The following is a 26,868-nucleotide window of genomic DNA, read 5'->3' as shown; positions in this document are numbered from 1 at the left end:
TGAAAACTCCAACACTCTTCCCAACCATGGGGTCCACCAGATGTGTTGTCCTATTCCCTCTCCCCAAAAGCCATCCTGATCAAAATTATGGGAACTGTGGTTCAACACATTTGAAGGACTCTACGTTGGGGCAACTGATCGAAACATTAAGCTAGCAACCTTTTTTTTTGATTGGTTGATTAAAACAGGTGAGTTTGAAGAGCAGAGCCTTTTCCTTTATTGGCCCATGGTACATGCTGCTAGTAAAGTTTGCCTAAATACACCCTACAAGATTTAGATAGGTTTAAAGATATATATATAAATGTAAATACATATTAAGAACACATTGCACAACAGACCTGAGGATGTAATTTTTCATGCATTACATTTCACATAGTAAAAAGCAGCAGTGATGTATTGGTGGTTCTCCAGATGTTGTTGTACTACAACTCCCATTATCCGCAAGCACTAGACAAACGGGCTTGGAATAATGACCACTGAAATCTAACAACCACAGAACCTGACACAAAGTCTTCCAAGGAGAGATGCTTTCAAAGTTTTGTAACAAAGATCTGGGTTAACTGTTTTTTTATAACATTAGTACAGATCTGCAGTTGCTGCTAAAGGAGGAAGAGTCAAAGATATAATAATCAGTTGTACAGTATATCACAGGAGTATACCCCCTCACGTTTCATAAAATATTTTAGTATATCTTTTCACGTGACAACACGGAAGAAATGACACTTGGCTGCAATGTAAAGCAGTGAGTATACAACTTGTATAACAGTGTAAATGTGCTCTCCCCTCAAAATAATGCAACACACAGCCATTAATGTCTAAACCGCTGGCAACAAAAGTGAGCACACCCCTAAGTGACAATGTTCAAATTGGGCCCAAGTAGCTGTTTTCCCTCCATGGTGTCATGAGACCTGTTAGTGTCACAAGTCTCAGGTGTGAAGGGGGAGCAGGTGTTATCGCTCTCACTCTCTCAGACTGGTCACTGGAAGTTCCACATGGCACCTCATGGTAATCAACTATCTGAGGATCCAAAACAAAACAAAACTGAAAAACAATTGTTGCTCTACATAAAGACGGCCTAGGCTATAAAAAGATTGCCAAAACCCTGAAACTGAGCTGCAACATGGTGGCCAAGACCATACAGTGGTTTAACAGGACAGGTTCCACTCAGAACAGGCCTCGCCATGGTCGACCAAAGAAGCTGAGTGCCCGTGCTCAGCATCATATCCAGAGGTTGGCTTTGGGAAATAGATGTATGAGTGTTGCCAGCATTGCTCCAGCGACTGAAGGGGTGGGGTGGGGGTCAACCTGTCAGTGCTCAGACCATACGCCGCACACTGCATCAAATTGATCTTCAGGGCTGTCCTCCCAGAAGGAAGCCTCTTCTAAAGATGATGCACAAGAAAGCCCGCATACAGTTTGCTGCAGACAAGGAGACTAAGGACATGGATTTCTGGAACCACGCCCTGTGGTCTGGTGAGACCAAAATAAACTTATTTGGTTCAGATGGTGTCAAGCGTGTGTGGCGCCAACCAAGTGAAGAGTACAAAGACAAGCGTGTCGTGCCTACAATCAAGCATGGTGGTGGGAGTGTCATGGTCTGGGGCTGCATGAGTTCTGTCGGCACTGGGGAGCTACAGTTCATTGAAGGAACCATGAATGCCAACCTGTACTGTGACATACTGAAGGAAAGCATGATCCCCTCCCTTTGGAGACTGGGCCGCAGGTAAGTATTCCAACATGGTATTGACCCCAAACACACCTGCAAAATGACCACTGCCTTGCTAAAAAAGCTGAGAGTAAAGGTGATGGACTGGCCAAGCATGTCTCCAGACCTAAACCTTATTGAGCATCTGTGGGGCATCCTGAAATGGAAGGTGGAGGTGCGCAAGGTTTCTAACATTCACCAGCTCTGTGGTGTCGTCATGAAGGAGTGGAAGAGGACTCCAGTGGCAACCTGTGAAGATCTGGTGAACTCTATGCCCAAGAAGGAAGTGCTGGAAAATAATGGTGGCCACACGAAATATTGACACTTTGTGCTCAATTTGGACATTGTCACTTAGGGGTGTACTCACTTTTGTTGCTAGCGGTTTAGACATGACTGTGTGTTGCGTTATTTTGAGGGGACAGCACATTTACACTGTTATACAAGCTGTATACTCACTGCTTTACATTGTAGCCAAGTGTCATTTCCTCCGTGTTGTCACATGAAAAGATACACTAAAATATTTATGAAATGTGAGGGAGTGTACTTACTTCTGTGATATACTGTACTGTTTAGCAATGTTTAATATTTTGTTGCAGAGGCTTATCTAATATTACAAAATGTTAATATTGCAAATATTTTGTTCCTCTAGCCTATCATAAAGCAGTACACTTTGCTCTACTACTTGGCAGTTTTAAATGTCAATATCCTAAGCTTTGTTAACATGATGTGTGTTTTTTTAACATGATGTTTTTCCAATAATCTTTGCTTTCAAGGACATAAATGACCATATCAGACTGCCTGCACTTTACAGATTCCCCCTTGCCCTATCTTTGAGAGATATGAAATGGGCATATATGCCAATTTATGGGCCTTATATGCAGTGGCTTCACATCATTGGGACGGGCTGCCATCTCAGGCCCATCACATTCTATCACTGCATGTTTTTACACAAGCCTGGAAGACTTACGTTTTCTTCAGCATTTCCTTCAGTGTGATTTGACTGGACTCTTTATTTTACCTGTGATTTCTGAACTGTAAAGACCTCATGCTTTTAACTGCTTGTATGAATTTTTGAAGTTTTATTATTGGGTGGGTTGTTTATCATGTAAGTCACCTCGTGAGGGCAATTGCCCTTGGAGGCCACCTTGAAACATTTCAAATTAAACATAAAATATGACATGGAAAATTGCAAATCTTATCCTAAGCTTTAGAATGGTATCATGGTTCTTAAGATACCGTGTTTCCTTGAAAATAAGCCTTAACCCAGAAATAAGCCCTAGTATGATTTGTCAAGATTATTACAATATAAGCCCTACCCTGAAAATAAGCCCTAGTTAAGTAAAACCCTGCCCTCCACCAGGGACTCACCGGGATCCTCCAAAGCCCTCAAGAGAGACTTAAAACTTCTTCCCCTCCTCTCCCACTTCCCTCGCTTGCAGAGGGGCTAGTCAGCCAGGGAGAGCTACGCACCACCAGGAACTCGCTTGTTGGCTCCTAAGTTCCCAAAGGCTCTTGGGGGCCGTGCCTGTGCAGTGTGCGCGCTTCCCCCCTTCCAGCGTGCGCCCAGGCTAGGCTAACAAAGCACAAGTTTGGAGGCAATTTTGGAGCTCTGGCCTCCACCCTGCCTTTATTTCTGCCCTCCCCTCTTTCTCCCATCATAAGCCTTTTAACCCTCCTCTTGTTTGGCTCCCTCTCCGGTGCCGCTGGCAGGGCCACAGCCATGTTGAGGCAGCCGCCACCCTCTCCTCCACCTGCCTTGCCAGCTTCAGGACCCTGCCACCCTTCACACCAACATCGCTCCTTCTGCTGCTGCTGTTGTTTCCCACAAAACAAACCCAGAGTCCGCCACCCCAATGGGAGCCTCAGTGCAGGAACCGCCACTGGAGGAACCCGAGCCACCACCGTGGTGCCTCGTGGAAGTGGCGGCAGTGGAGGGCACCCCTGGAGGAAGTGACACGGGGTACATTGAAAGAAGGGGAAGGAGAACGGGAATAAATGAATAATAATAAATGAAATAAATGATGGTATTTGAATAAATGTAGATTGTTGTACTTGAAAATAATAAAACATCCCCTGAAAATAAGCCCTAATGCTTTTTTTGAGCAAAAATTAATATAAGACCTGTCTTATTTTAGGGGAAACACGGTACTGTACAGTGGTGACTCGCAAGACGGGTGCTCCATTTAACGACGAATCCGCATTACGACGAGGTTTTTTGCGATCGCAAAACAACATTTTGAATGGAGGAATTTCGCTGTGCGATGGTTGGTTCCCTGTTTTGGGAACCGATTTTCGCTTCCCGACGATCAAAACAGCTGATATTTGGGTTTTCAAAATGGCCGCCGGGTGCTCAAAATGGCTCCCTGCTGTGTTTAGGAGCCATTTTTCGCTGCACAGGCACCCAAAAATGGCCGCCCCTATGGAGGATCTTTGCTGGACAGTGAGTTCTTAGCCGATTGGAATGCATTAACCAGGTTTTAATGCGTTTCAATGGCTTTTTTATTTTCGCTTTATGATGTTTTCATTCTACAGCGATTTCGCTGGAATGAATTAATGTCGTAATGTGAGGCACCACTGTACTATGTTTCTCAGCATACCAGACAGGGATTCTTCTTTGCCCTTCAGATTCATCTGCGGGCAGGACGTGTGGTTTTAAAATTCTCCACACAATCTATCAATTTCTAGGTACTGTGTCCATGAAAACTGACACGCTCCCTCTCATCACTGATTCAAAGAGGCCTCACCACTGCCCTCTGCTCTCAGCCAACTCTGCTTGTCTTTCTTGGTGACAGGAAACCAGTACAACAGCATCAACCCACTTACTGGATCACGTCACCCAGCTCATCAAAACTCTGGGGGACAAAGACACCCACTTCTTTCAGCGCTTTGTTCTTAGCCACAGCAGTTTCAGATGCTTGATTGGCACAAGCTCCAGCATGACCAAACTGTACCTGTAAACACAGATAAAGGGGTCTTTATTCATTAAATTAAGAACTACGTATAATAAATAAATCCTATATTTGGCCCTGCAAAAAGAGTCAGGCTCCTTTTTTTTCTTTGTAAACACAACAGCAATAAAGTCCTACTTTGCTGTTTTGTCATGATATGAGGTGATTATGCTTTCTTAAAGCCATGTCAATGAAGCTCTGGCAGGTTCTACGAGGCTGATGGGGTTTCAAGTATAGTCCTAGAGGTGGACTACCTATCTGTTATCTGAAGACCAATCAGACTCAGAATGGAGAAGCTCAGCACAAGATAAATGGATGCCAGATGATAAACCAGACATAATGCTAATGCATGGAATACATGCAATTGACATTCGTGAAGGAATTGCCCATAATACTGAGTGACAGATTATTAAATACGCACTACGCTTATTCACTTGTCTGCTTCTTCCAAGACTAAAACTTTCACAGAACTCAAGACCTTTGGATAGCAAAAGGTAAGAGCGAGCGAAATGCAAGTTGTAGATATGTGGTGATGGTATACATGGTATGGAGAGCTGCTCAGTGTGGTGATTAAAAGCTTTAGAGCATGGGTGGGGAAATTGTGGCCCTCAGATCCCATCATCTTTGATCAATGGCTAAAATAATGGCTGATGGAAGGTGGAGTCCAACAATATCTGCAGACGCAAACATTCTCTATTACATTTTAGAGGACACACTAAAGTGCTGAACTATGAAAAGTTTTATCTCAGCCCTTTAATAGCGTAGGACAGTAGCCTAGGACACCTTGGGTAACCCAGGTGTTCTTGGACTGCAATTCTCAGAAACTCTGGGGACCACAGCTGGTCGTGAAGGCTTTTGGGAATTGCAGTCCAAGAACATCTGGGTTACCCAAGGCTCGGAACCACTCCTAGGAAGTCCCTGGTTTTCTTTGATTCTGCTACATGGAGTGGGCATTTGGTGGTTTTTCCTCCCTGCTTAGTTCCGGATTGGGGTGCAGGATGCAGAGAAACACAACCAACAGTCGGATATGGAGATACAGTTTCCTGCACTATACAGCAAAAGAGATTCTGTGCCTATTTGGTGACTGAGCAGCCAGCAGTCTTCTTTCCCATTGCAAAAGCTTCAACACAGACTTCTGTCCTGTCTTGGTTTATGCACATCTGGCAGGTCTTTACCTCCATTTTTAGAGTTCAGTACAGTGGACTCTCGACTTACGGAATTAATCTGTATTGGAATTGTGGCCGCAGGTCAAAAATTCTGTAGGTTGAGGGTCCATTTCCCATAGTAATGCACTGAAAGCCATTTAATTCGTTCCAGCCAAAGGAAAAAAAATCTGGGGCTTCCAAAGCTGCACCCGCTGCCCTCTGCCTCCTGTCCCCACTGTCCTCTGCCTCTCATTACCAGGGGAAAGGAGGCAGAGGGCACCTGGGACAGGTGGCAAAAGGCCAGTGGGTCCAGCTTTCTAATCCCCGAAGGCTGACGGTGGGCGCAGAGCGGCTTTTGGCTTGCAGCTTTGGAAGCCGGAAAGCCGCTCTGCGCCCGCTGTCAGCTCTGGGTTTTCGGGGCTTAGAAAGCTCAAAGCTGACAGCGGGCACGACCTACAGCCTACGGACTGGAAGGGGGAAGCGGGGGAAGCGAGAAAATTTGAATTTAGTGCTTTCCCCGCCTTCCCCTTCTGGTCCGTAGGTCGATTCTCTGGCCGCAAGTCGAAGTGAAACTTTGCAGCCGGAGAAGTCTGTAAGTCGAAAAGTTCACAAACGGAGCTGCACGTAAGTCAAGACTACACTGTAGTTTGATACAGTAGTTGTTTAAATGCCTACAGACATATTCATCCAGCCACAAGTAGCTTTCCTCTCTACTACACATACCTCTGAAGAGAACATGGTCGCACACGTCCCAATGCACCAGCAGACAACAGGCTTCGTGATCCGGCCTTCTTTGACACCCCTGCAAATCTTGTACTCTTCTGTTCCTCCAATCTGAAACAAGAAGCTAAATGTAACAATGCAACCCATTTGTACACAGAAGTGCTTCTCTGATCCCCAAGATTTCTTATTAGTTTTCAGGAACCATGTAACAGGCTAGTAAAGCTGGAGGAATCTGTATACTGTATGAGAAACTCTTTTTAAAAGGAACAGACTTTATACTTCACTAATTCAGTACCACTTTCAGATGATTTTGAGAGGGTTACAGCACCATAAAATAAACATCTATCAACCGATCAAGATCCATAGATGTTAACTTCTAATGCACAGCCTATCTATTGTTCTTCCACACATTATAAAGCCAACCACACAATGCAAACATTTCTGGGGAGCAGCCATTGTAGAAGTTTTAAGGCTAGATTATGCTGTAAGGTATAAGGACAATATATGCCACCATGTAAATTTGTTGCAGAAAAAAATATCTTGTCAGATCTTAAAAACCAGAAAGTTTTAAAAAGGCTACACTCCATGGAAATTAATGTTAAATAATATTTATTGGCATATAACAAGCATCACAAAATCAGAGCTTTTAAAACATCAACAAATAAAAAGCCCTGTAGCAGTCACAGTCCCACCCCACCCCACAAAAAAAATCCCAGTGTGCTAAATGCCAAGCAATGTAAGAATACCTTTACAAGAGACCTAGGGGAAATACAATGTGTACATCATTTTTTTTTCAGTTTGATAAAAAGTTTATCCCAGATTAAAAGCAGGTGGTGAGTGTAATGAGGAGGCTTTTTGGTTAAAATTTTGGGGATGTCTAGGGGCAGAAAGCAGATGTGGCTTCAGCCTACACTATGTCCTTACCCTGCAGCACAGAAATGTTAACTGTCAATTTCCCACAAAATGGGAATTCTACAACTTTGGTGCCACCATTTAATACATGGGTTTGTATGCACTCAAAATATCACCCTTGGGCAAAGTTATCTCCTACACAGCTTCCTGCAGGCACTCAGCCTGCTTCCTCTGGGGCCAGATACATTTCCTTCTTCTGGAGTACACTCTTATTATACCATCCAACACAACAATGGCTGTGGGGATTCTTGTTATCACCTATTCATGTTACTTCAACTAACTGTTGTCTGGCGATAAAACCTTGAAAGCAAGGTATTTCCAAATTATACTGGAGGCAGGAAATACTCACTTCTCCTAGGACCACAATCATTTTCACTCCTGGAGTGTCTTGGTAACGTAAAACATGGTCCATAAATGTAGAACCAGGATATCTGGGCAGAAGAGATGTTTTGTTTTATTAAAATTGCAATGCTTATGAATATTACAGAATACAAGTAGTCTTCTGAAGATACAGAACATTAAATATACAGAAGCAGAGCAGACTCTCTACAAGCAAAGAACCAAGGTTGAATCCCTGGAATCAGGAACTGGCTTACAGAAGGTTAACAAATTTATTAGAACAAAATTGTTTGAAATTCAGTAAATATTAAAACTGTTTGACAAGAAGAGAACACCACGGCCAAGGCACTGCAACCTGTTTAACAGCCCTAATGAATAATTAGTAGATACAAAAGGAATTTCAAGCCCCATCTTCACAATCCATTCATTTTATCTCAGCAGCACGCTGGCGTTGTGTTGACAGAACAGGTAACAAGAATGATTAAGTTCCACAATTGCTCTCGCCTGGAAAGCAAAAAACAAAACAAAACAAAAAACCAACACCAAAAACAAAAACAAAAAAAAGGGGGGAAAGGGAAAAGCTTCTGAAATCACCAAACCACCGGTGGGGGCGGAGACCACAGGGATGGTTGTGCCACTGTGCTCACCTGTCCCCACCAATGGCTACCCCTTCAAAGACTCCATCTGTAGTCCTGGAGATGATGTTGTTGAGCTCATTGGACATTCCTCCTGACCGGGAGACATAGGCAACACTGCCAGGGCGGTAGAGCTTTGACGCCAGGATGTTGTCCAGCATTCCACCTGTATTTCCAATCTTAAAGCAGCCTGGCTTGATTCCACCCACCTACAAATAAAATGAGGTGAAATATCAAAGTCTCTGTTAATTATTGTAACACATTAATGGCTTGGGAGAGGAAGATCTCCTTTGTAAATCAGAAACTCAAACTTCAAGGCTATTTACTCAAGATAGAGGTTTCTGGATACAAGTCAGGCCCTGCAATACACTGTCTTATTCCCAGTTGTTTGTTTTTTTTTAAAAAATTCTTATCTCCTTCATATGGCTATTCCTTTGATTAAAACATTCTTGACAGCAACATTAAAGAACAGCAGATCTTACTGCTAAGAGTTAAAAGAAAATCCACAGTACAGATACAGATAAAGTTTATCTTTGCAGTAACAAGTCCTTTCAGACCTGTGAAAAGAGAATCCAATTATATTTTTAAAAGATAAGCCACCAAAGCAAAACAAGCTAAAGGATGAGGGATCTTCACTCACGGTTGCGGGCCCAATGATGGTGACTCCCTTTTCATCTGCCATCTTGATCAATCTGCGGGTCAGTGCTTCTGGGATGCCTTCTGCAATGATGGCCACTGTGCGGATCTGTAGCCAAAGAGAGAAGCAAACTCAGCATTGATTTCTGCAGTTCTCCCTCCCTCCTTCTCTCTCTCGTGATAGGGAGGGTAAAAAAATGTTCAAAGAAGCCTTTGAAGCACAAATATCTAGTAGTAGTAGCATTTATTTTGCAGTCACAGATCCAACAGAATAGATTTAAAATTTCAAGAATGATTTAAAACAATTTAAAATTAAGGAGATTCGGCTACAAAAGAATTTCCTTTCATGCTCTCTGTGCAGAAAAATGAAACTTGGCCACAAGTTCTGTAGTGAGCTTGTTTGTGTCCACTAGAAAATATCTTGTGTACCAGCCTAAGGATCTGCCTGGAAAATCTCTCATTACCAGGCTAAGGAGTCTGAAATGATCATCCCTGTAAAAACTGCATAGGAAAAGGACCTGCTTTAATGTTTCAGTTTGGTTATCATTACAGGGGAATAGTCAGTTTTCATATGGTACACCATGGTAGCGTCCCTTTAAAACTGCAGATGAAAGACAGTTAAATCTAGCTCTTGAAAAGGCTTGCTGGTATTTAGGGATGATCAGGTTTTCCAGGTAGTTAGCTCTTTGGTGGAATGCGAAATTTAGGCCAAAGTTCATAGGTGAGCAGATTTTGTAGGCATTGTATATTGAATACAGAAAACCAATATCCTTAATCTCCTTTTCTAGGGTAGACCTAACTGTCTTAAGTTCATGAGCATGTAGAAAATCCACGGATAGACCTAAGAAGTGCAGTTTGGTGGGAAAGATTTTTAACCAAGAACTAATGTAGACGTTTTTCTGGAGAAGATATAAATATCCTGTCACAAATATATAGAGATTCATGTAAAAGCCAGTAAGCATTCGGAATTGGTATTTGGAAAAACTTAAGCTCAGCATTTCTGCAATATATTCTTGATGCCTCACATTACGCTGAAAGGAAAACTAACTCCTTTGTTTGGTATCCTCTGCTAATTAAAAGGAGGAAGAGGATTCATGAGTTTTAAAAATGCTTTTCCACAGTTTCCGACTGTTTCAGCACCCTTAATGCTTAAGTTCTTGGAACAATACGTAGACTCTGAATATCATTTATATCACAGAAAACAAAGTAAAGATCAATCACAAGCTCCAAGGGAAGGTAACTACAAAAGAGAAGTAAAATCTTCCCAAATACAATATGTTTCCCATGCTTTCTTGAGTACATGCCATGCTCTGTATCCCTATTCCTGGGTTTCTACTGATTTCTGAAGCCCAATTATGCCACCGCTCATGCAGCAAGCAGGTCCACCACCCCAGCCGATGTTATACAAGGGGCTCATCAGAGCTTTGCCACAGATTCTAGTCCACTCCACGGACCTGTGGGTAATGCATGGTCTCCACAGTGCTGTCATAAGCTGAGCGGAGGGATGCAAAGTTTATTAGCACATCAACTTCTGGGTGCTTCTTCATGGCATCTGCCATATTCTTGAAGACAGGGATAAGTATCTCTTTGTGGCCCCAGTAGAACTTTTGTTTGTGGTCACCACTGTAAATAAAAATATACAGATGTTAATGTCTTTGCAGCCCAGAGCAACTCAGAGTCTGGAATCGAACAGTGCAACCTTTGCTGTTGCAATTTTCCAGAAATTATACATCTCTGATTTCAACCCCACTGTGATGTTCCTTTTCATCACTGGGAAGCCACTGGGGGCTGCGGAACCTTTAGAAGGTGAATCCTTAATTTCTGAAAATTGCTACCACTGGTAAAGTCATCCCGACAGTAGTGACTTTCAGATATTAACGACTACCCCTCCTGCACAGTCCTGTGGCCTCCAACAGCTTCCTTGTGATGAAAAGAATTCCACACGAGGCTTAGGAGATTTGGAGTCTGGAAATGTTTATTTTCAAAAAAGTCTCCAGGGTTGATGACACCATCAGCCTTAAGCGGCATAACTGCACAGACAGGATTTCAGTCAGAGTGTATCAATACTGCATTATTATTGCAACAATTTGATTCCACTAACTGCCATGGCTCCATCCTCCAGAATACTGGGATCTGAAGTTCAGGGAGGTAATTGGAATCTGGTGCTGTAGTTGAAGCTAGTGCCCTAGAGTTTTCAGGGAGAGAATTCTAAGCACCTCACCAAACTACAAATCTGAGCATTCCAGGACGACACTATGGCAGCTCAATGCAATAATGAGTAGTGCAGATATACTTACAAACCCAACTGCATATGGAGAACAATGCTGTATTGTTTCCAAACATAACAGAACTGGCTCTACAACAGTGCATCTGCCTAGGGCAACATTTGCTGAGCTACTCATGCAGCACCGGATGAAAGGGATTTGGTTGTTAACCACTCAAAGAGTGCATATTGCACTACTGGGCAGTATATAAACAAAATGGAATTAAGATACATTTTCTTAACTCTATCTTAGGCCTAATTCACACACCAACAGTTAATATTAGGGTGAAATTTCAGACCAAAGGTAGAGGGGTTCACATGACCAAATGGTCCTCCCATTAAAAATAAAATCCTGTGCAAGGAAAAACAATATTGGCACATAGAAGACCAGTATGTCAAGGAGAAGGACTTTAGCCTGAGCTTTCTCGTGACAAACTTGTTTTACAGCAAGAAACAGAAGAGGGAGGGAGTGACTGTAAGAAACAGTGGAATTACTGCAAGAAAATAGAGGACAGATGTGTTAGTATATATAATTATACGATACAGTATGCATATGTTCATATGTATGTTTAAATGTCTTTATTAGGAATGACCAGAATGTTGTATTTTCATAGCATAACATTCTAGCCAATCAAACATGTCTGGAGTCAGCTAGGCAGATATATAAGGTCAGCGTCAGTCAGAAGTCTATCAGTCAATGACAGGGACAAACATGTGATTGGTCAGACAGGGACTAAAATATATAATAGTGGCTGACAGGGCTGACAGGATTAAAGATGTACTGTAACTGACAAGATCTGATAGGGCCAGACAAGGCTTAGAAATATAATAGTATAAGGATGAGAGAGTTAGTTATTTACTAGAGAAATTTTTTTGTCACTGAGTCAAGAACATGTATGACAAATAACAGATGTCTAAATGCTATGAGTTAGGTTATATTTTACAGATGTTTCTAATTGGAAAGCATTATTTAGTAGACATTGTCTAGAAGGGCAGGATAAAAATCTTTTATATATACACACACAGTGGTGCCTCGCACAACGATTGCTTCATACAACGATGAATCCACACAGCGATGGGTTTCTTTGAGGAATTTCCCCCATCGTTTAACGATGTTCTCTATGGGGGAATTTCACTTAACGATGTCCCTTTTTCGCTCCTGTAAAAGTGTCTTAAACTGTTAGAAACCTGTTTTAAATGCTTGCAATCGTTAGCCCACCTCCTGAACCCTATGCAAACTTAATTTGGTGTTGTTCCGAGTCGTTGTTAATTTTTGGTGATTTTTTAAATTCTCCATTGAAAGCCTTTGAATGGTCTTTACTACAAATTCCTGGCACAAACACATATAAGGGACAATATCAGTTTTTACTCTACAAAGTGTTCTTTTTATGATTATGCTTCCAGCTGCTGTGTGAAGACTCCGCAAGTTAGAGGTTATATATTATTTATTATATCAAAAAGCCAACAAGATGGAGGGAATTATGGACCAGCAGTGGCAAGAATGGCTGTGGTGAAGTTTCCCAGACAGAGGCAAACAGAAAACAAGGAGGGTAGTCGGCTGACTAGCCTGTAAGGAGGAGTGTGGAATCTCCTGTAGATGCTCCCATCCTCTGAGATATGGCAGGGAGCTCTGCAGAGGAATCAGTGTCAGGCATAACGCCCAGCAGTAATTAAATGGGGCAAAAATATTCTAAAATAAATAAACAAATAAACAAACTTGTCATAGGCAGGAAAACTGACTTAGATGATGCAGAAATGTAAGGAAGGAATTGGATAGAGAGGGAAATCAAACTGACAAAGGAAAAAAAATAGGATATCTGAAATTGCAATAATTCTATTCTTGTTTCTTACAGTCATTCCCACCATCCCTCTTCTGTTTTCTGCTGTAAAACAAGCTTGTCAGAAGAAGGGCAAGACTAAAATCCTTCTCTTTGACATACCGGTCTTCTGTGTGCAAGGATTGCTTTTCAGAATGCTGCTTGTTCCAGCATGATTTTGGAAATGTTTCTTGAGTTTGGGAAAGCTTCTTTTTGGACTGCAGTTCCCACAATCCCCAGCCAGAAGAGCCACTGGCCCTTCTGGTTAGTGGGGTTCTGGGAAATGTATTCCAAAAAAAGGAACTTCCCAATTTTCAGGTCCTACCCCTCAAACCTGGCAGAAAGGGATGTGATAGCAGCAAAAGATGTATCAGAGACAGCCACAAGAATGATCCTATAAACATACGTGAATGGATACACCATGGCTGCCACGGAAGGTTCATCCCTGGAGCAAACGTAGTCAAAATCCAGCATGCCTTGCACAGCCCGAGTCTGCATCCCCCAAACAATTGCCTTGGTGTGACGGCTGAACAAAGTTGTGGCTTTGCCTGCACAGGGAAAGAGAAGACAACCCCAACCCCCAAATGTTTAACACATACACACACACACAGAGAGAGAGGACTTGAGATGGCAACGTGTTTTCTCTATATTATAGGAGGGAGCCACTGCAACAGCCATTCAAATGAAACAGAGCACTGGAGATGAAGCAGCCTAAAGTAATCAGGTTATTAGCCAAACTCCTCTTCCCCATACCTCAGAGACACGGGGAAGAGGATTCTTAAAACTGTAAACAGCATTCTGAATGAATACTGTATTTATTCATACTTCCCCCTCATTGCTTGCCTTTGGTATTTCTATTGTGGATTGTTTTAGATTAATTTGGATGATACAGGAAATTCTGGTTTAAACAAACTACAAAAGCAAACACCCAAGAGAGCATACTGTTGGAGCGTCCACGGACATTATGTTCATTTTCGAGCATCATCTGAACTGGCTCTGGGGTTTTGTTTGTTTGTTTGTTTTATTTTTTGTTAAAATGGCATTCAGACTTCCCAGTACCTTACCCTTTCTTCCATCAGATTTCCCTTTTAGTGAAAACCTAACGCTAAAAACGCCAGACAAAACATGCAAGAAGCCAACCACCACAGAAATAGGCTGCTGTTGAAATGCTACAGCTCCATTAACCTCTTTGTTTTCGAAAAAGGCATGAAATATGAAATGGTACGGGTTAGGGGAATTATACATTGCTATTATCCTTTGGGGCCAGCTATAACGACAAGTGGATAGAAGATGAACTCACGGTTAGGGTTGTTATTTCCCCCCCCTGCTTTATATCTTCCAGAGTACTTTAGCTAGCATGGTCAAGCTTTAGTCCCCCAAAAGTTAACTTTTCTTATCCCCAGGACAAACACACAGAGAGCTGGACATTCTGAGCTGTTCACACACACAATTAAAAACTGCATGGAGAGGGAGACAAGGATCGTGCAATCAGGGCCCTGTATCACTTGGGATTAGCAGGCTCCCTCACTATACAGTAATCTTCTCTGCTCCGGCAGGATGAGGATGCCAACAGTCATAGTGGACCAGTGGGTGGATCCCTGCTCTCTGAGGAACACTCAAGATAAGGCTTTTATATTTCTGTAATTTGTTTTACTTCTCAAACCAAGTGAGGTGGGAAAAGAAAAATATGCGAAGTAAGCGGTAGTCCACACCGCATTTTTCCATCTTTGGCGGATTGCCCGGCTGCGACCCTATCTCGACATGGGGGCACTCACTACCTTGGTGCATGCGCTCGTAATCTCAAGATTAGACCACTGTAACGCGCTCTACGTGGGGCTACCTTTGAGGCTGACACGGAAACTTCAGGTGGTGCAGAATGCGGCGGCCAGGCTCCTTACAGGAGTGAGAAAATATCAACACATCTCTCCAATGCTGGCCGCATTGCATTGGCTGCCCATCTGTTTCCGTGTCAACTTCAAAGTTTTAATGCTTACTTATAAGGCCCTAAACGGTTTAGGACCTCGATATTTGGCGGAACGCCTCCTCCCACCAAGGTCTACCCAGATCACTCGCGCATGTCAGGAGGTGAGGCTGAGGAGCCTGACGCCGAGAGAGGCCCGGAAGGAGAAGACACGAAACCGGGCCTTCTCTGCAGTGGCTGCTCGCCTCTGGAACAATCTTCCTCCGGCAATTCGCACGGCCCCCACGCTGGGCACCTTTAAAACCCAATTAAAAACATGGCTGTTTATTCAGGACTTCCCTCCAGCCAACTCTTGATTTTTCCTTACTTTTCCTTTTTATTTTTACTGCTGTTCTTGTTTGATTATTATGTATTTGTCTATGTTTTATTATTTGATTTTATATTTGGAAGCCGCCTAGAGTGGTCCGGTGGGCCAGATAGGCGGGGTATAAATTAAATAAATAAATAAATAAATAAATAAATAAATAAATAAATAAATAAATAAATAAATAAATAAATAAATAAATAAATAAATAAATAAATAAATAAATAAATAAATAAATAAGCTTTTGCACCATTGCTGTTCACCATCACAAGCAACCACCTGCACACACTAAGCAGTTAAGGCTGGTCCTTCTATTCCCTGGGTTGTGCTTGACCACAGTCATTATGTCAAATTGGTTTGAATGGCAGCTATTCCATGTCCAGTGCTAACACTTTGATGCGTTTCCCACCAGGATTCCTTGCCAAAGCTTCCTCCCACTAAGTTTCACCAGCCCCAGTCTGCTGATCCACATCACAAAAAAAGCAGTTTCCACACTCACACACTCCACACTGCCACATCTGAAATTGCACCACCAACAAAGCAGGGCTGAAGAGCATACAATCCCGCCCTGTGGCTTTCCAAATGTGCCGAATTAGAACTCGCATCATGCAGTGGTCACTCTGGCTGAGAATGTTGGGAGCTAAAGCCCAACACATCTGAAGGGTATTGGAGTAGGATAAGTTGGGCTAGAAGGAGAGACAGTTCCTCAGCTGTGTCCAAGTCAGTTACTATGAACACAAGGACTGATGATTAGAAAGGTGATCTACAGCATAGCTTGTAGCTATGTTAAAATTAACACAGTAACATAAAAATTGTTATTTTTCCCCAATAGGAGAAAAAGCACCTATTTAGCTGTTTTAAAAGCAACGCTAACACACTTTCTGTTCCCTTAAAATAATTATTTATGCTGTGAATGTATGTCTATATTCCTCTTTGATGAGAGAAGGCACCCACAGAGGTCTTATCCTTGGCACTTGAAATATTTCTGGATGACATCTCCCAGAAAGCTGAGCTAGCAGCACAGCCAACAGGCAAAAGCTCTGTGCAGAGTCAGTGTTGCTGAATGAGCATGAGGATTTCTTTCTCTATGAGTAGAGAGAGGAGAACACAACTGTAGTACTGATTCTTCCTCACTGTTACTAACAAGACTTGATAAGGCGCTCTCACTTGTATTTGCTTGAATTCACATCACACTCTCCACCCTTTGGCTAAAATCCTGCTGTGTAATGTAGCATGTCACACTAGAGTAGGCCCACTGAATCAGTGGAATTTGGTGAATCACTTTTCATTGATTCAAATGGGCCTGCTCTGGTTACGAGTCACTTCAGAATAGGATACCAACTAGAGTAAGCCTATTTGAATAAATGGAATTTAGAGGAGTTGACGTACCAAACCCTCACTAACTCATGGTCCTGTACTAGTGCAACTTACTATGCTAAGCAACAGGATTTTAGCCTATGTATCCTAACTACTTGCTAGAGTAGCTTTGTGGGCCTTGGTTCACTCTGAATCAGGGGCCCAAACTGGATCAACTGTAGGGGTAACTTGTTCAGTGTGCCTAAGGGAAGGTACAAATACTTGTATCTGGTTGTGTTTTGGAAACATGAAGAAGGAAGGAAAACTTCTATACAGAGCTTGGATTATTAAGTCTGAAAATTAACTGTTATGTGATGTCCAGTTGGAAACTTATAGTGACCCTAATAGGGCTTACAAGGTAAGAGAGATATTTAAAGAGTGATTTTACAAAATCCACACCCCAATTGGACTTCCATGGCTGAGTGGGGATTTGAGTCCAAGCCTACAGTCTGTCACTGGATCCATTACACCACACTGGGTATCAGAAAATTAATTAGTTGGTATTAAATTTACAAATAGGTAGCCTGGGTCATGGAACTAATATTATTGATTAGACCATTAGTTCTGAAATAAAAAGTGTGGTTAAGAGAGAATAGCATATAGATTCTCACTGTTGACCCCAGTAAAGCAGATAATACTGATTCTACAAAAGTGTAATTTTTGTCAGTTTGGAGTTCCCTTGCCTTATTTGGCATTTTTCCCCACACAGTCTACAAATCCCATAATATACCTGTTAGTTAGGGACGGTGGTTCCAAGCCTACCTTAATATTATTAATCTGGAGAAGGATGTGTGTCTTAACTCTGACATTTATGCCACTAGACCTATACCAGTATAAGTATGTAACAAGATTCTGGCCACAGAAAATAACATACAGCCCCTATTGCAGTGTGAGATGGGCAACTGGCTACATGTGCCATAGCGCTATGTCACTTAAACTGGCTCTTGACCACCAGCACCCTCTGTTTCTGCAATGAATACAGGCCACAGATAGGGTATATTATTATCATTATCATTATCATTATCATTATCATTATCATTATCATTATCATTATTATTATTACTCCTGCTTTTGCATGGTGAAAGCACTGAATGCCTAGCAGAGTGGCAACAAACTCTGTCTAATACCCTGAGTGTCAATAAAGATTGTGAGGGAAGTGTATCACTCTGGGATCAGGGAGAAATGGCAAAGGCATTGGAGGCAATTGTTGCTAGTGGGGCAGGCCTTTTACTGTCATATTTACATTTTCAAAGAAAACAGATAGATTGGGCAAAGAGAAGAGGGGTACCTTAAAAAGCCACATAACTGGGAGACAAGGGGAAGGGGATAAACCAAGCAACACTGCGGGGGTTTTGTGCAAAAAGAGTTAAAGAGCAGAAACAAACGAGCCAACCAAAAAAGAAAACCCCAAAACAAACCCCCAAACACAAAGAACACCCATTAAAAAGAAGGATATAAGCAGCTGATAGCAAAGCTGGGCACACTTAGCTAGTGGTGGGGTCCTACCTTGAACAGGTCTCGAAGATGGGGAGGCATCTGTTAAAAAGAGAATCACCATTGCAAGAAATCCAACATGTCTGCCCAACTTGGGGGCTTGGCTCACATTACATAAGAACATAAGAAGAGTCCTGCTGGATCAGGCCAAGGGTCCATCTAGTCCAGCTCCTTGTATCTCACAGCGGCCCAACCAGATGCCTCTGAGAGCACATGAGACAACTAGATACCTGTCTCCTGATACTACTCCTCTGCATCTGGCATTTTGATATACCTTCCTTTTGAGCCTGGATATTACACATCCCCATAATGGCTTGTAACCTGCAATGGACTTTTCCTCCAGAAATCTGTTCAATCCCCTTTTAAAGGCATCTAGGCCAGATGCCATCACCACATCCCGTGGCAAGGAGTTCCACAGACTAAAAACACACTGGATAAAGAAATACTTTGTCTGTTTTCACTCTCCCAACACTCAATCTGAGTGGCTGTCCCCTGGTTCTGGTATTGCATGAGAGGGAAAGTACTTCCCTCTATCCACTTTATCCATCCCCTGCATCAATTTATATGTCTTAATCATGTCCCCCCTCAGCTGTCTTTCCTCTAGACTAAAGAGCCACAAATGTTGTAGCCTTTCCTCATAAGGGACGTGCCCCAGCCTAGTCATCATTTTAGTCACTCTCTTCTGCACCTTTTCCAGTTTCACTATGTCTTTTTTGAGGTGTGGTGACCAGAACTGTATACAATACTTCAGGTGCAGACTTAAAAGCGTTTTGTACAATGGCATTATAATGATGGCTGTTTTATTTTCAATCCGCTTTTTAATGATACCTAGCATGGAACTGGCCTTCTTCACTGCCGCTGCACACTGGGTTAACACTTTCATCGAATGGTCCACCAGCACACCCAGCTCTCTTTGCTGATCCGTCATGGACAGCTTGTTCCACAATGACCTCCCTTTTCAAAATACTAATAAATTGGGGTCATTACACTGTGGGATATCCCACAGCCCTAAACATGGAAGACTCGTGGTGTGAGGAGAGAATAAGGTTTAAGGAAGGGTCAGGATCCTGCAGCAGGGATAACTAGAGGCAGTTTCTACCTAGGACAAAATGTTTAGAACTCCAGGCACCAGAAGTGGTATGACAGCCAATTTGGATATCTTAGACATCAAGCAACAGGCTAAAAGGGCACAGCGAAGTGCAAGATGAGGCATGCTTACTTCAGTGAACGACGGGGCTGAGATAAGAAGAAGTCTTCCTTGATTCATTGTTACATTCAACACTGAAGGGACACGGAATGCAAGGATGTCTCCTCAGTGTGCACAGGGCAAAGAAAGGCGCAATTGATCTAGGCCAGCCCACTGTGCAAGCTGAGAAGATGCTAAAGAATGCTTGTCAAAACTATAAAATCTATAACATACAGGGATTCTATGGCACATGCAAGTGGTTTGAAAAGGATTCTTCAAAAACAGTACACCTCTGTCTTTTTGAGGCAATGCAAAATCTCCTCAAGACTTCGGCAGCAGGAAGGGAAGAACACAAGAGCAGGCAGGGATCTTCATTCGCCTACTTCACCTGAAGGGGTTGGGGAAGAGGGTGCAAGGAAGAGGGTCGGAACCGGGAAAACAAGTGCTCCAGCAACAACTGCAAAGGGAGAATTTGCAGGAGTGAAAAAGCAGCACCGCAAAACCGTCAAAATGGTCAGAAAAACAGGAGCTTACCTGTGGGTGCTGCCTGCTTTGCCTTCTTAGCCGGAGCCAGCTCATCTGGTCGACACTCGGAAAAAGACGCCGTCCTGCTCGGTGCTGGGGTCTGAAGGGGAACAGAGAGACCAAAGAATGGCGTTCGGAACTCACTGGCACAGCACCGGGGTCAGTTTGCTGCAGGATTGTGTTCATTTGTACCCTTCCAAGGCTGGTCAGAATTCTACTGGCATATTCACATTGCCTAGGAGCAAATGCCAGAGTATTGCACTGCTCACACCCTTTGCAAATTCAAAAAAGCTATACCAAGGACAGGCGTGCTTTTAAAACTTTAACATTTGCAAGCAATAGGGCAATGGTTTTAGGAATGCTTTTAAGCTAACCTTTTAAATATAATGCTATTAATTCATTTAAAATGTTTGAAGAATTAACTGTTCTAGCTTTTAATATTGTGCTTTCAATTCATTAAGCCACCTTGGGTCCTTTTTAAGGAGAAAGGTGGGATAAAAAATATTTTAAATAGATAAATAAATAAATAAATGTGGGTTAAGCAATTCTACACATATTTGCTTATTCTGCTTGACTTTGTAATGAGAAGGTAGAAGCCAGTTACCCAGAGCACCAAAAGGTCCAGAGTGATTGGTTCGCCCTTCTCTCCTACAAACCAAAGTTTTTGTTTTCCTAAAAGTTGTCATAATTTTGGGGTTGTATCCTTTCAGACTACAGACAAAAAGATCACATGAGGGCAAAGTCTTCAACATGATAGCACAGAAAGCTGTCTTATACAGAGTCATACCATTAGCTGGAACTAGCTGGTGGTAGTCTTAAGGGGTTTCAGATGGGAATTTTTCCTCGCCCTTGCCAGAGGGACCTTCTGCATGCAAATTGTGCATTCTGTCCTTGAAGTATGGAACATTAATCATGTTTGAAAAAACTATTAGGCCAGGGTTCTTCTCCTTGGCATCTTCTACAAGGAAGGCTAACATTGCATTAAGCTTCCATTGGGACTTACCGAGGAGCTACCACTGGCGTTAAGGAGAAAGTTTGCTGTGTGGGCTGCAGTAGGAGGCTGGTTTGGGATTGGCCGGTGACCCAGAGCCATGCCAACAATGGCAGTCATGTGGGTCTCTGTACCAAAAACGTGAATGGGAATGCCAGTAGTTTTTCCTATATGCAAAAGAAAAGCAGAAGCAGATCAGGCTCAGTATGAAAATCTGATGGGGAAATAGTGTTTCACATGACATTGATGCAGATTAATGATATCATCTACCTTGGCTTTGCTCACTAGACAAGCAAACATTCTCCATCATCTTAACTGATCAGTCTGCTATCAGAAGTTTCTTCCACACCATACATGCAACACAATTTTGACTACTGGGGGAATTAAGAAATCTCAAGGTTGTGTTTGAGGGTACCACTACACAACACGGAAAATGCAAATTTAATCGCATTCACTCACAGTGAAGTTGCATCAGGAAATCCAGGTCTGTGCAGTTTAAATGGTCACACAGAAAACAGGAGAAAACCTTTTTCTCCTGTTTGCTTGCACTTCTATTTATAGCCCTGCAGGTGGTGCCATTAACAAAGAACTACCTAACAAGCAGTAAAAAGGGCTTCCTACCTCAATCTAGTTATGTTACCTTAAAAAACCCTCACCACAGAAACAAGCTCCTTTTTTAAGCTGTAAAACAAAAACAAAACCCAGAAGTCTTGACCACAAAGGAGGGCTATGAAAAAAAAAGTGTCCTGTAAAAGAGACTTTGCTTCCTATTAATATGTTCTGGCACTGCTTTTGTCTGTTTATGTCTCATCCTCCCTCACAAGGAAAGAGGTGAGGGCAAAGGTGCTTCATCAAAGCACAGCTTTGTTTTTTGTGTGTGTGTGTCTGCATGTGCGTGTATGCACTCAGCTCATCTTCCCTTTCTGCATCAATTCACACTTCTGCACTGATGCAAAAGATTCTCTATTTTTAAAAGAAGAAGCCTTCTTGCTGGAGGGGGGAAACTACACATTGAAGGGTGCAAGGACTCTCGGCTGATTCACATTTCTTATTACATTGTGTGATCAATGGAAAAATTAACATAGCTGGCCGAATGGCTCAGACAGTTGCCCAGAGAGAGAGAGGTTGGGGATTCAATCCTACATTGTGCCTGCTGGGAGAAGAGCCAGCCTGTACAGTGGTGCCTTGCTTGACAAGGATAATCCATTCCAGCAAAATCGCTGTAGAACAAAATCATCGTTAAGCGAAAGTAAAAAAAACCCATTGAAATGCGTTGAAAACTGGTTCAGTGGGCGAAATACCAAAGCGTCCAGTGAAGATCCTCCATAGGGCAGCCATTTTCTGGTGCCTGTCTTGCGAAAAAGCCTTCCTAAACACAGCGGGCGGCCATTTTGAAACCTGACGATCAGCTGTTTTGATGTCGTAAAGCAAAGAATCAGTTCCTGAAGCAGGGAACCGATCGTTGTGAAGCGATTTTTTTCCTATTAAAACATTGTTTTGCGATCGCTATAGCGATCACAAAATACTTATCGTTAAGCGATTTCCTCGTCTAATAAGGTAATTGCCAAGCGGGGCCCCACTGTATAGCCTTGGGCAGCTATGGAGTCCCACAGCAAACCCAGAGAAAGGCAATGGTAAACCACTTCTGAGTACTCTGTACCTCAAAAACCCTGGAAAGGATTGTCATAAGTTAGAATCGACTTGAGAGCATGCAATTATTACTTTAAAAGAATTTACTAAGTATTTACATTTACTCCTAATTTTAAATTACAAAAGAAATGTGTTGTTAAAAGGAGGCTGGATGATGGTAAAGAACAGATGGGAAGGCATAAGACTTTCTCAAAAATTAAAATGGGGGCATAATGTAAAAAAGTCTGGGTACCTGTGATATAGATGTAACAAGGCCTGGGAAGAAGATCATCATTCTGTTCAAAGATATCCAAATGGGTTATGGAGGTGATTAGTTGTAATCTATCACCCAAAATGGTTTTTGTGTTGTGTAGTCCTGTACTCAACCTTTCTTCTCTTATTGTGGGAATTCTCTACCTAAAGTGTTGCGAAACAGACTCACCATGATATACCCTAACACAGTGGTTCTTAACCTTTGTTACTCAGGTGTTTTTGAACTGCAACTCCCAGAAACCTCAGCCAGCAGAGCTGATGGTGAAGGCTTCTGGGAGTTGCAGTCCAAAAACATCTGAGTAACAAAGGTTAAGAACCAGTGCCCTAACATACCTTGATCGGAGATGCTCTCATTTCTCTTTGTGATCCAGCTTGTCAAGATGGCTGAGCCTAGACCCAAATCCAGGCCCAGATACAAATAGACAAACAAGATGTCCACTAGAACAGTGGTCTCCAACCTTGGGCCTTCAGATGTTCTTGGGCTCCGTCTCCCAGAAGCCTTCACCACCACCTCTGCTGGCCAGGATTTCTGGGAGTTGAAGTCCAAGAACATCTGGAGGCCCACGGTTGGGGACCACTGCCCTAGAAGATGGATAAAGGAGAATCAACCAGGCACTGAATTCCTGGTTACCAAGAGTTGGTAATATTTTGAAACAAGAAAGCTTTGGAGGGTTCAATGATTTAACAACATGGAAGGCAACATTCCTCTTTCCTTCCCAGTCTGAGTCAGAAGCTTTGGCAGTGGGTCCCCACTTAAGCCCTTCAACTGGTTTCTCACATTTGCCTGAGGTACTCAAGATTAACACTCTGACACAGTATTTCTTGCAGTTCACAATGGCACAAAAGTTTAAGAGATCCAAGTCCATATCTGGGCTCACATGTGAGGATGCAACCTAGAGATGGGTGGTGGGGCTAGGTGCACAATGGAAAGCTCTTTACATCAGTCCTGCTGGAAGACAGATGGGAAGCCACAGAGGCCACAGTGAATGCCACACAGCCATCTGCCACTCTCTGAGAGAAGTGGAGGAGAGAACAGAGTTTGAAAAATGACTGGGAATCTCCTTACCTACTTCCCCCATGACACGCAAGCCTTCCTGGTAGTTAGGCCCTCCTCTTCTCACAAAGATCCTCACCTCATGCTCTTTCAGAGGGCCTTGATAATCCTTAATGGCCCTAACAATGCCCTGCAAAAAAGAAAGAAAGAATAACAAATCCCTCCCACTATCTCTCTCACAGACACATGGAGAGAGAGTGCGAGAGAGCTTGCAAATAAAAATCATTAGCACATTAAAAATCATTACCTTTGTGTTAGGCAGGAGGACATGCAAGCTAATTTATCTAACCTTCTAAAAAATTTTTCTTGGAAGTACCTTTTCAACATTGCTTTCAAAATGCTATTTTTAGATTATTAAGCACATCAGTTTGCTTGTTCTCCTGTTTAATGTAAAAGCAGCTATTTAAATGTTAATGCATTTCTAGGCTTTGCACAAACCTCTAAATGTTCAATCATCTTCCATTCTGCCCATTGTATTTCACTATTGCTTCCCTCTAAGAGTCTGCCTAAAAGATAAACTTAAAATTTGTTTTAGCTGCCAGGATCTGCTTCCTTCTAGGACTCCACTGGAACTTTAGAAACTGCAGTTCTGTGCTGATAAGATGCATAAACAGGAGTCTCAGAAGTCTTCCAGAATGTTAATTCTAAGGTGGCTGCTGTCAGAGGCTATAATTGTGACAGTACCCTTATTGGTAGAAGTGTCATGCCCTTAGAAAAAGAGAATCTCCACTGAAAACCTGGGTATTTGAAAGACATAAAGTCTCTATTGTCCAGAAGTCAACTATTCTATTTTAATCCAGGGAATCTATTTTTATAGCAGGGTTGAAGCAGCTTCTTGTCCTCCAGCTGTTGTTAAACTACTACTTGTGCAACCCCTATTGGCCAAGCTGGTTGGAGTTGATAAGGTTGAAAGTCCAACCACACTTACAGGTAGCCCATAGCCTCTAACCATGTAATTAGGCCGAGAATTATCACCATTCTGCTTCCTCAAAGTTCTAAGGAAGAGAGCTGGCTGAGCTAGACAAGTACTTTCCCACCTGGTTTTTTAACACTTCATTGTCTAAATCAACACTCCTACCTAAACTGGCAAATAGATGCATATTAGAGTCTCTTTGATTTTTACCCTTCCCAAGAAATTGAACGAAAATTGTATATCTATTGTGCATAATACTGAATGCTTTCCTTCTGGCCTACTCTTATGCAGGGTGGATAAAAATCAATGATTTTTAAAAATCTAATTGATTTAAATCATTATTCAAATCACAATTTAAATGTAAAAAATCATTTTTATTCAAATCATTTAAAAATCAGATTTTTAAATTTAAATCAAAGCCACCCTGCTCTTATGCTCATGGAATTCATATATAAAAATGTTTAATGCAAGACTAATGTAAAGTTAAAAGTTCCCCTTGACAATTTGTTCAGTCATCTCCGACTCTAGGGGGCAGTGCTCATCCCTGTTTCCAAGCCATAGAGCCAGCGTTTGTCCAAAGACAGTTTCCGTGGTCACGTGGCCAGCGCGACTAGACATGGAACGCCGTTACCTTCCCACCGAGGTGGTACCTATTTATCTACTCACATTTTTACATGCTTTCGAACTGCTAGGTTGGCAGGAGCTGGGACAAGCAACGGGAGTTCACTCCGTCGCGTGGATTCGATCTTACGACTGCTGGTCTTTGACCTTGCAGCACAGAGACTTCTGTGGTTTAACTCGCAGCGCCACCACGTCCCTAATGCAAGACTAAGGTGATACTTTTATTGAACCACTAAAAAAATCATACAAATTGCAAGCTTTCATGAGTAAATCTCACTTCTTCAGGCTGATCACCACCCCTCCATGGATAGTGCAGTAAAACTGGTTAGAATTTTAAAACTTCATGAACTACACAGCCTTTTTTGAATTCTTTCCGGATAAATTTTTAAAATTTTGAACTGGAAACAGTCAAAAGATTTTCATGACTCTTCCCTCAAATTTGACTGTTGGCTTGGAAGAACCCAAAGAGGATGAGAGTCTTTTTAACACCATACGACTTAGCTCTAGCTCAGGGCAGTGCTTAGAAAAGCTGCTTTTTGAACTACAACTGCAACTCCCCAAATCGCCCTGTCTGTGTGACCCCTGCAGTGAGATTCAGGAAGTTGTGTCCAAAAAAACCAATTTTCTAACCTCTAGTTAAAGGATTGCCTGTTGTTATGTATTCTGATCGGCCCAGAAAGTCTTCAAGCTATTGTTACCTCACATTACTGCTATTTTGCCTGCTAAATCATATTCTCTACATTGGCTATGTTTTATCTCAGCCCTACCTTTGGTCTTTGTATTAATGCAACTTTTGCCCTGGAGAAAACGTGAGTTTCTATGGCACCGGCACAGAGGCAACTGGTATAAACTAATTCAATCCACTTAAAATTCCACATAGTAGCCTCATGAGAAAGTTGTTTCTTCCAAAACAGCTAACAATGCAAACGGGCATGGCTATTACCAGGTATTTTTTCAGGGCTATCTTTACCTTAAATGTTGCAGCTACATTAGTAAAATTAGCAATGCTCCCTCCGATGATGAGGATTTTCCCTTGTGGAGGTAAAAAGAGAGAGAAAAAGAGAATGAGCGGTTTTGTAAGAAGTACAGTATCAGAAATATCCTAGACCATTTAAAACGTGGCTGAAAGGGAGAAAGATCCTCCAGTACACTTGTAGTTCATTTTTAAGCAATTTACATACAATGGTTACTGGCATGAATTCTCAGTGCATTTAGATCTCTTGTGGCAATAGGACCCATCGGCTGTGGCAGTTAAAGCATAAAACCTGTTACTTGGTGTCACCAATTTAAGGACCCCTGCCTTGGGAAATGGGTGCCATTCCCTATAGCTCCTCCAAACAAATCAGTTATCATTCAGATACCCAAGTTCCACTCAAGCAGTGCAGGCCACACAAATGCTTTGCCAGCCTGCTAATAAG

The 26,868-nt window shown here is 42.3% G+C and overlaps 1 protein-coding gene across 3 annotated transcripts in view; it reads right to left on the bottom strand.

Moving 5' to 3' along the window:
* ACLY (ATP citrate lyase) overlaps positions 1-26,868 on the bottom strand; it is an 82,892-nt gene that overhangs the window by 11,682 nt on the left and 44,342 nt on the right. For 2 of the 3 annotated variants that reach the window (XM_073004168.2, XM_073004169.2), the window contains exons 10-21: positions 26,421-26,482; positions 23,929-24,046; positions 20,973-21,127; positions 19,979-20,069; positions 18,271-18,300; positions 13,530-13,671; positions 10,498-10,666; positions 9,048-9,152; positions 8,420-8,616; positions 7,783-7,864; positions 6,522-6,632; positions 4,529-4,656 (exon numbers count right to left, since the gene is read on the bottom strand). In XM_073004168.2, coding sequence (XP_072860269.2) covers positions 4,529-4,656; positions 6,522-6,632; positions 7,783-7,864; positions 8,420-8,616; positions 9,048-9,152; positions 10,498-10,666; positions 13,530-13,671; positions 18,271-18,300; positions 19,979-20,069; positions 20,973-21,127; positions 23,929-24,046; positions 26,421-26,482 — 1,390 coding nt within the window. The remainder of the gene's footprint in view (positions 1-4,528; positions 4,657-6,521; positions 6,633-7,782; positions 7,865-8,419; positions 8,617-9,047; positions 9,153-10,497; positions 10,667-13,529; positions 13,672-18,270; positions 18,301-19,978; positions 20,070-20,972; positions 21,128-23,928; positions 24,047-26,420; positions 26,483-26,868) is intronic. The other variant, XM_073004170.2, reaches the window with a different exon arrangement.

The sequence above is a fragment of the Pogona vitticeps genome, chromosome 6, assembly GCF_051106095.1.
Source record: "Pogona vitticeps strain Pit_001003342236 chromosome 6, PviZW2.1, whole genome shotgun sequence".
In the NCBI taxonomy this organism is placed as follows: domain Eukaryota; kingdom Metazoa; phylum Chordata; class Lepidosauria; order Squamata; family Agamidae; genus Pogona; species Pogona vitticeps.
The sequence above is the reverse complement of the archived record's forward strand: the minus strand, read 5'-3'. Positions and strand labels throughout refer to the sequence as shown.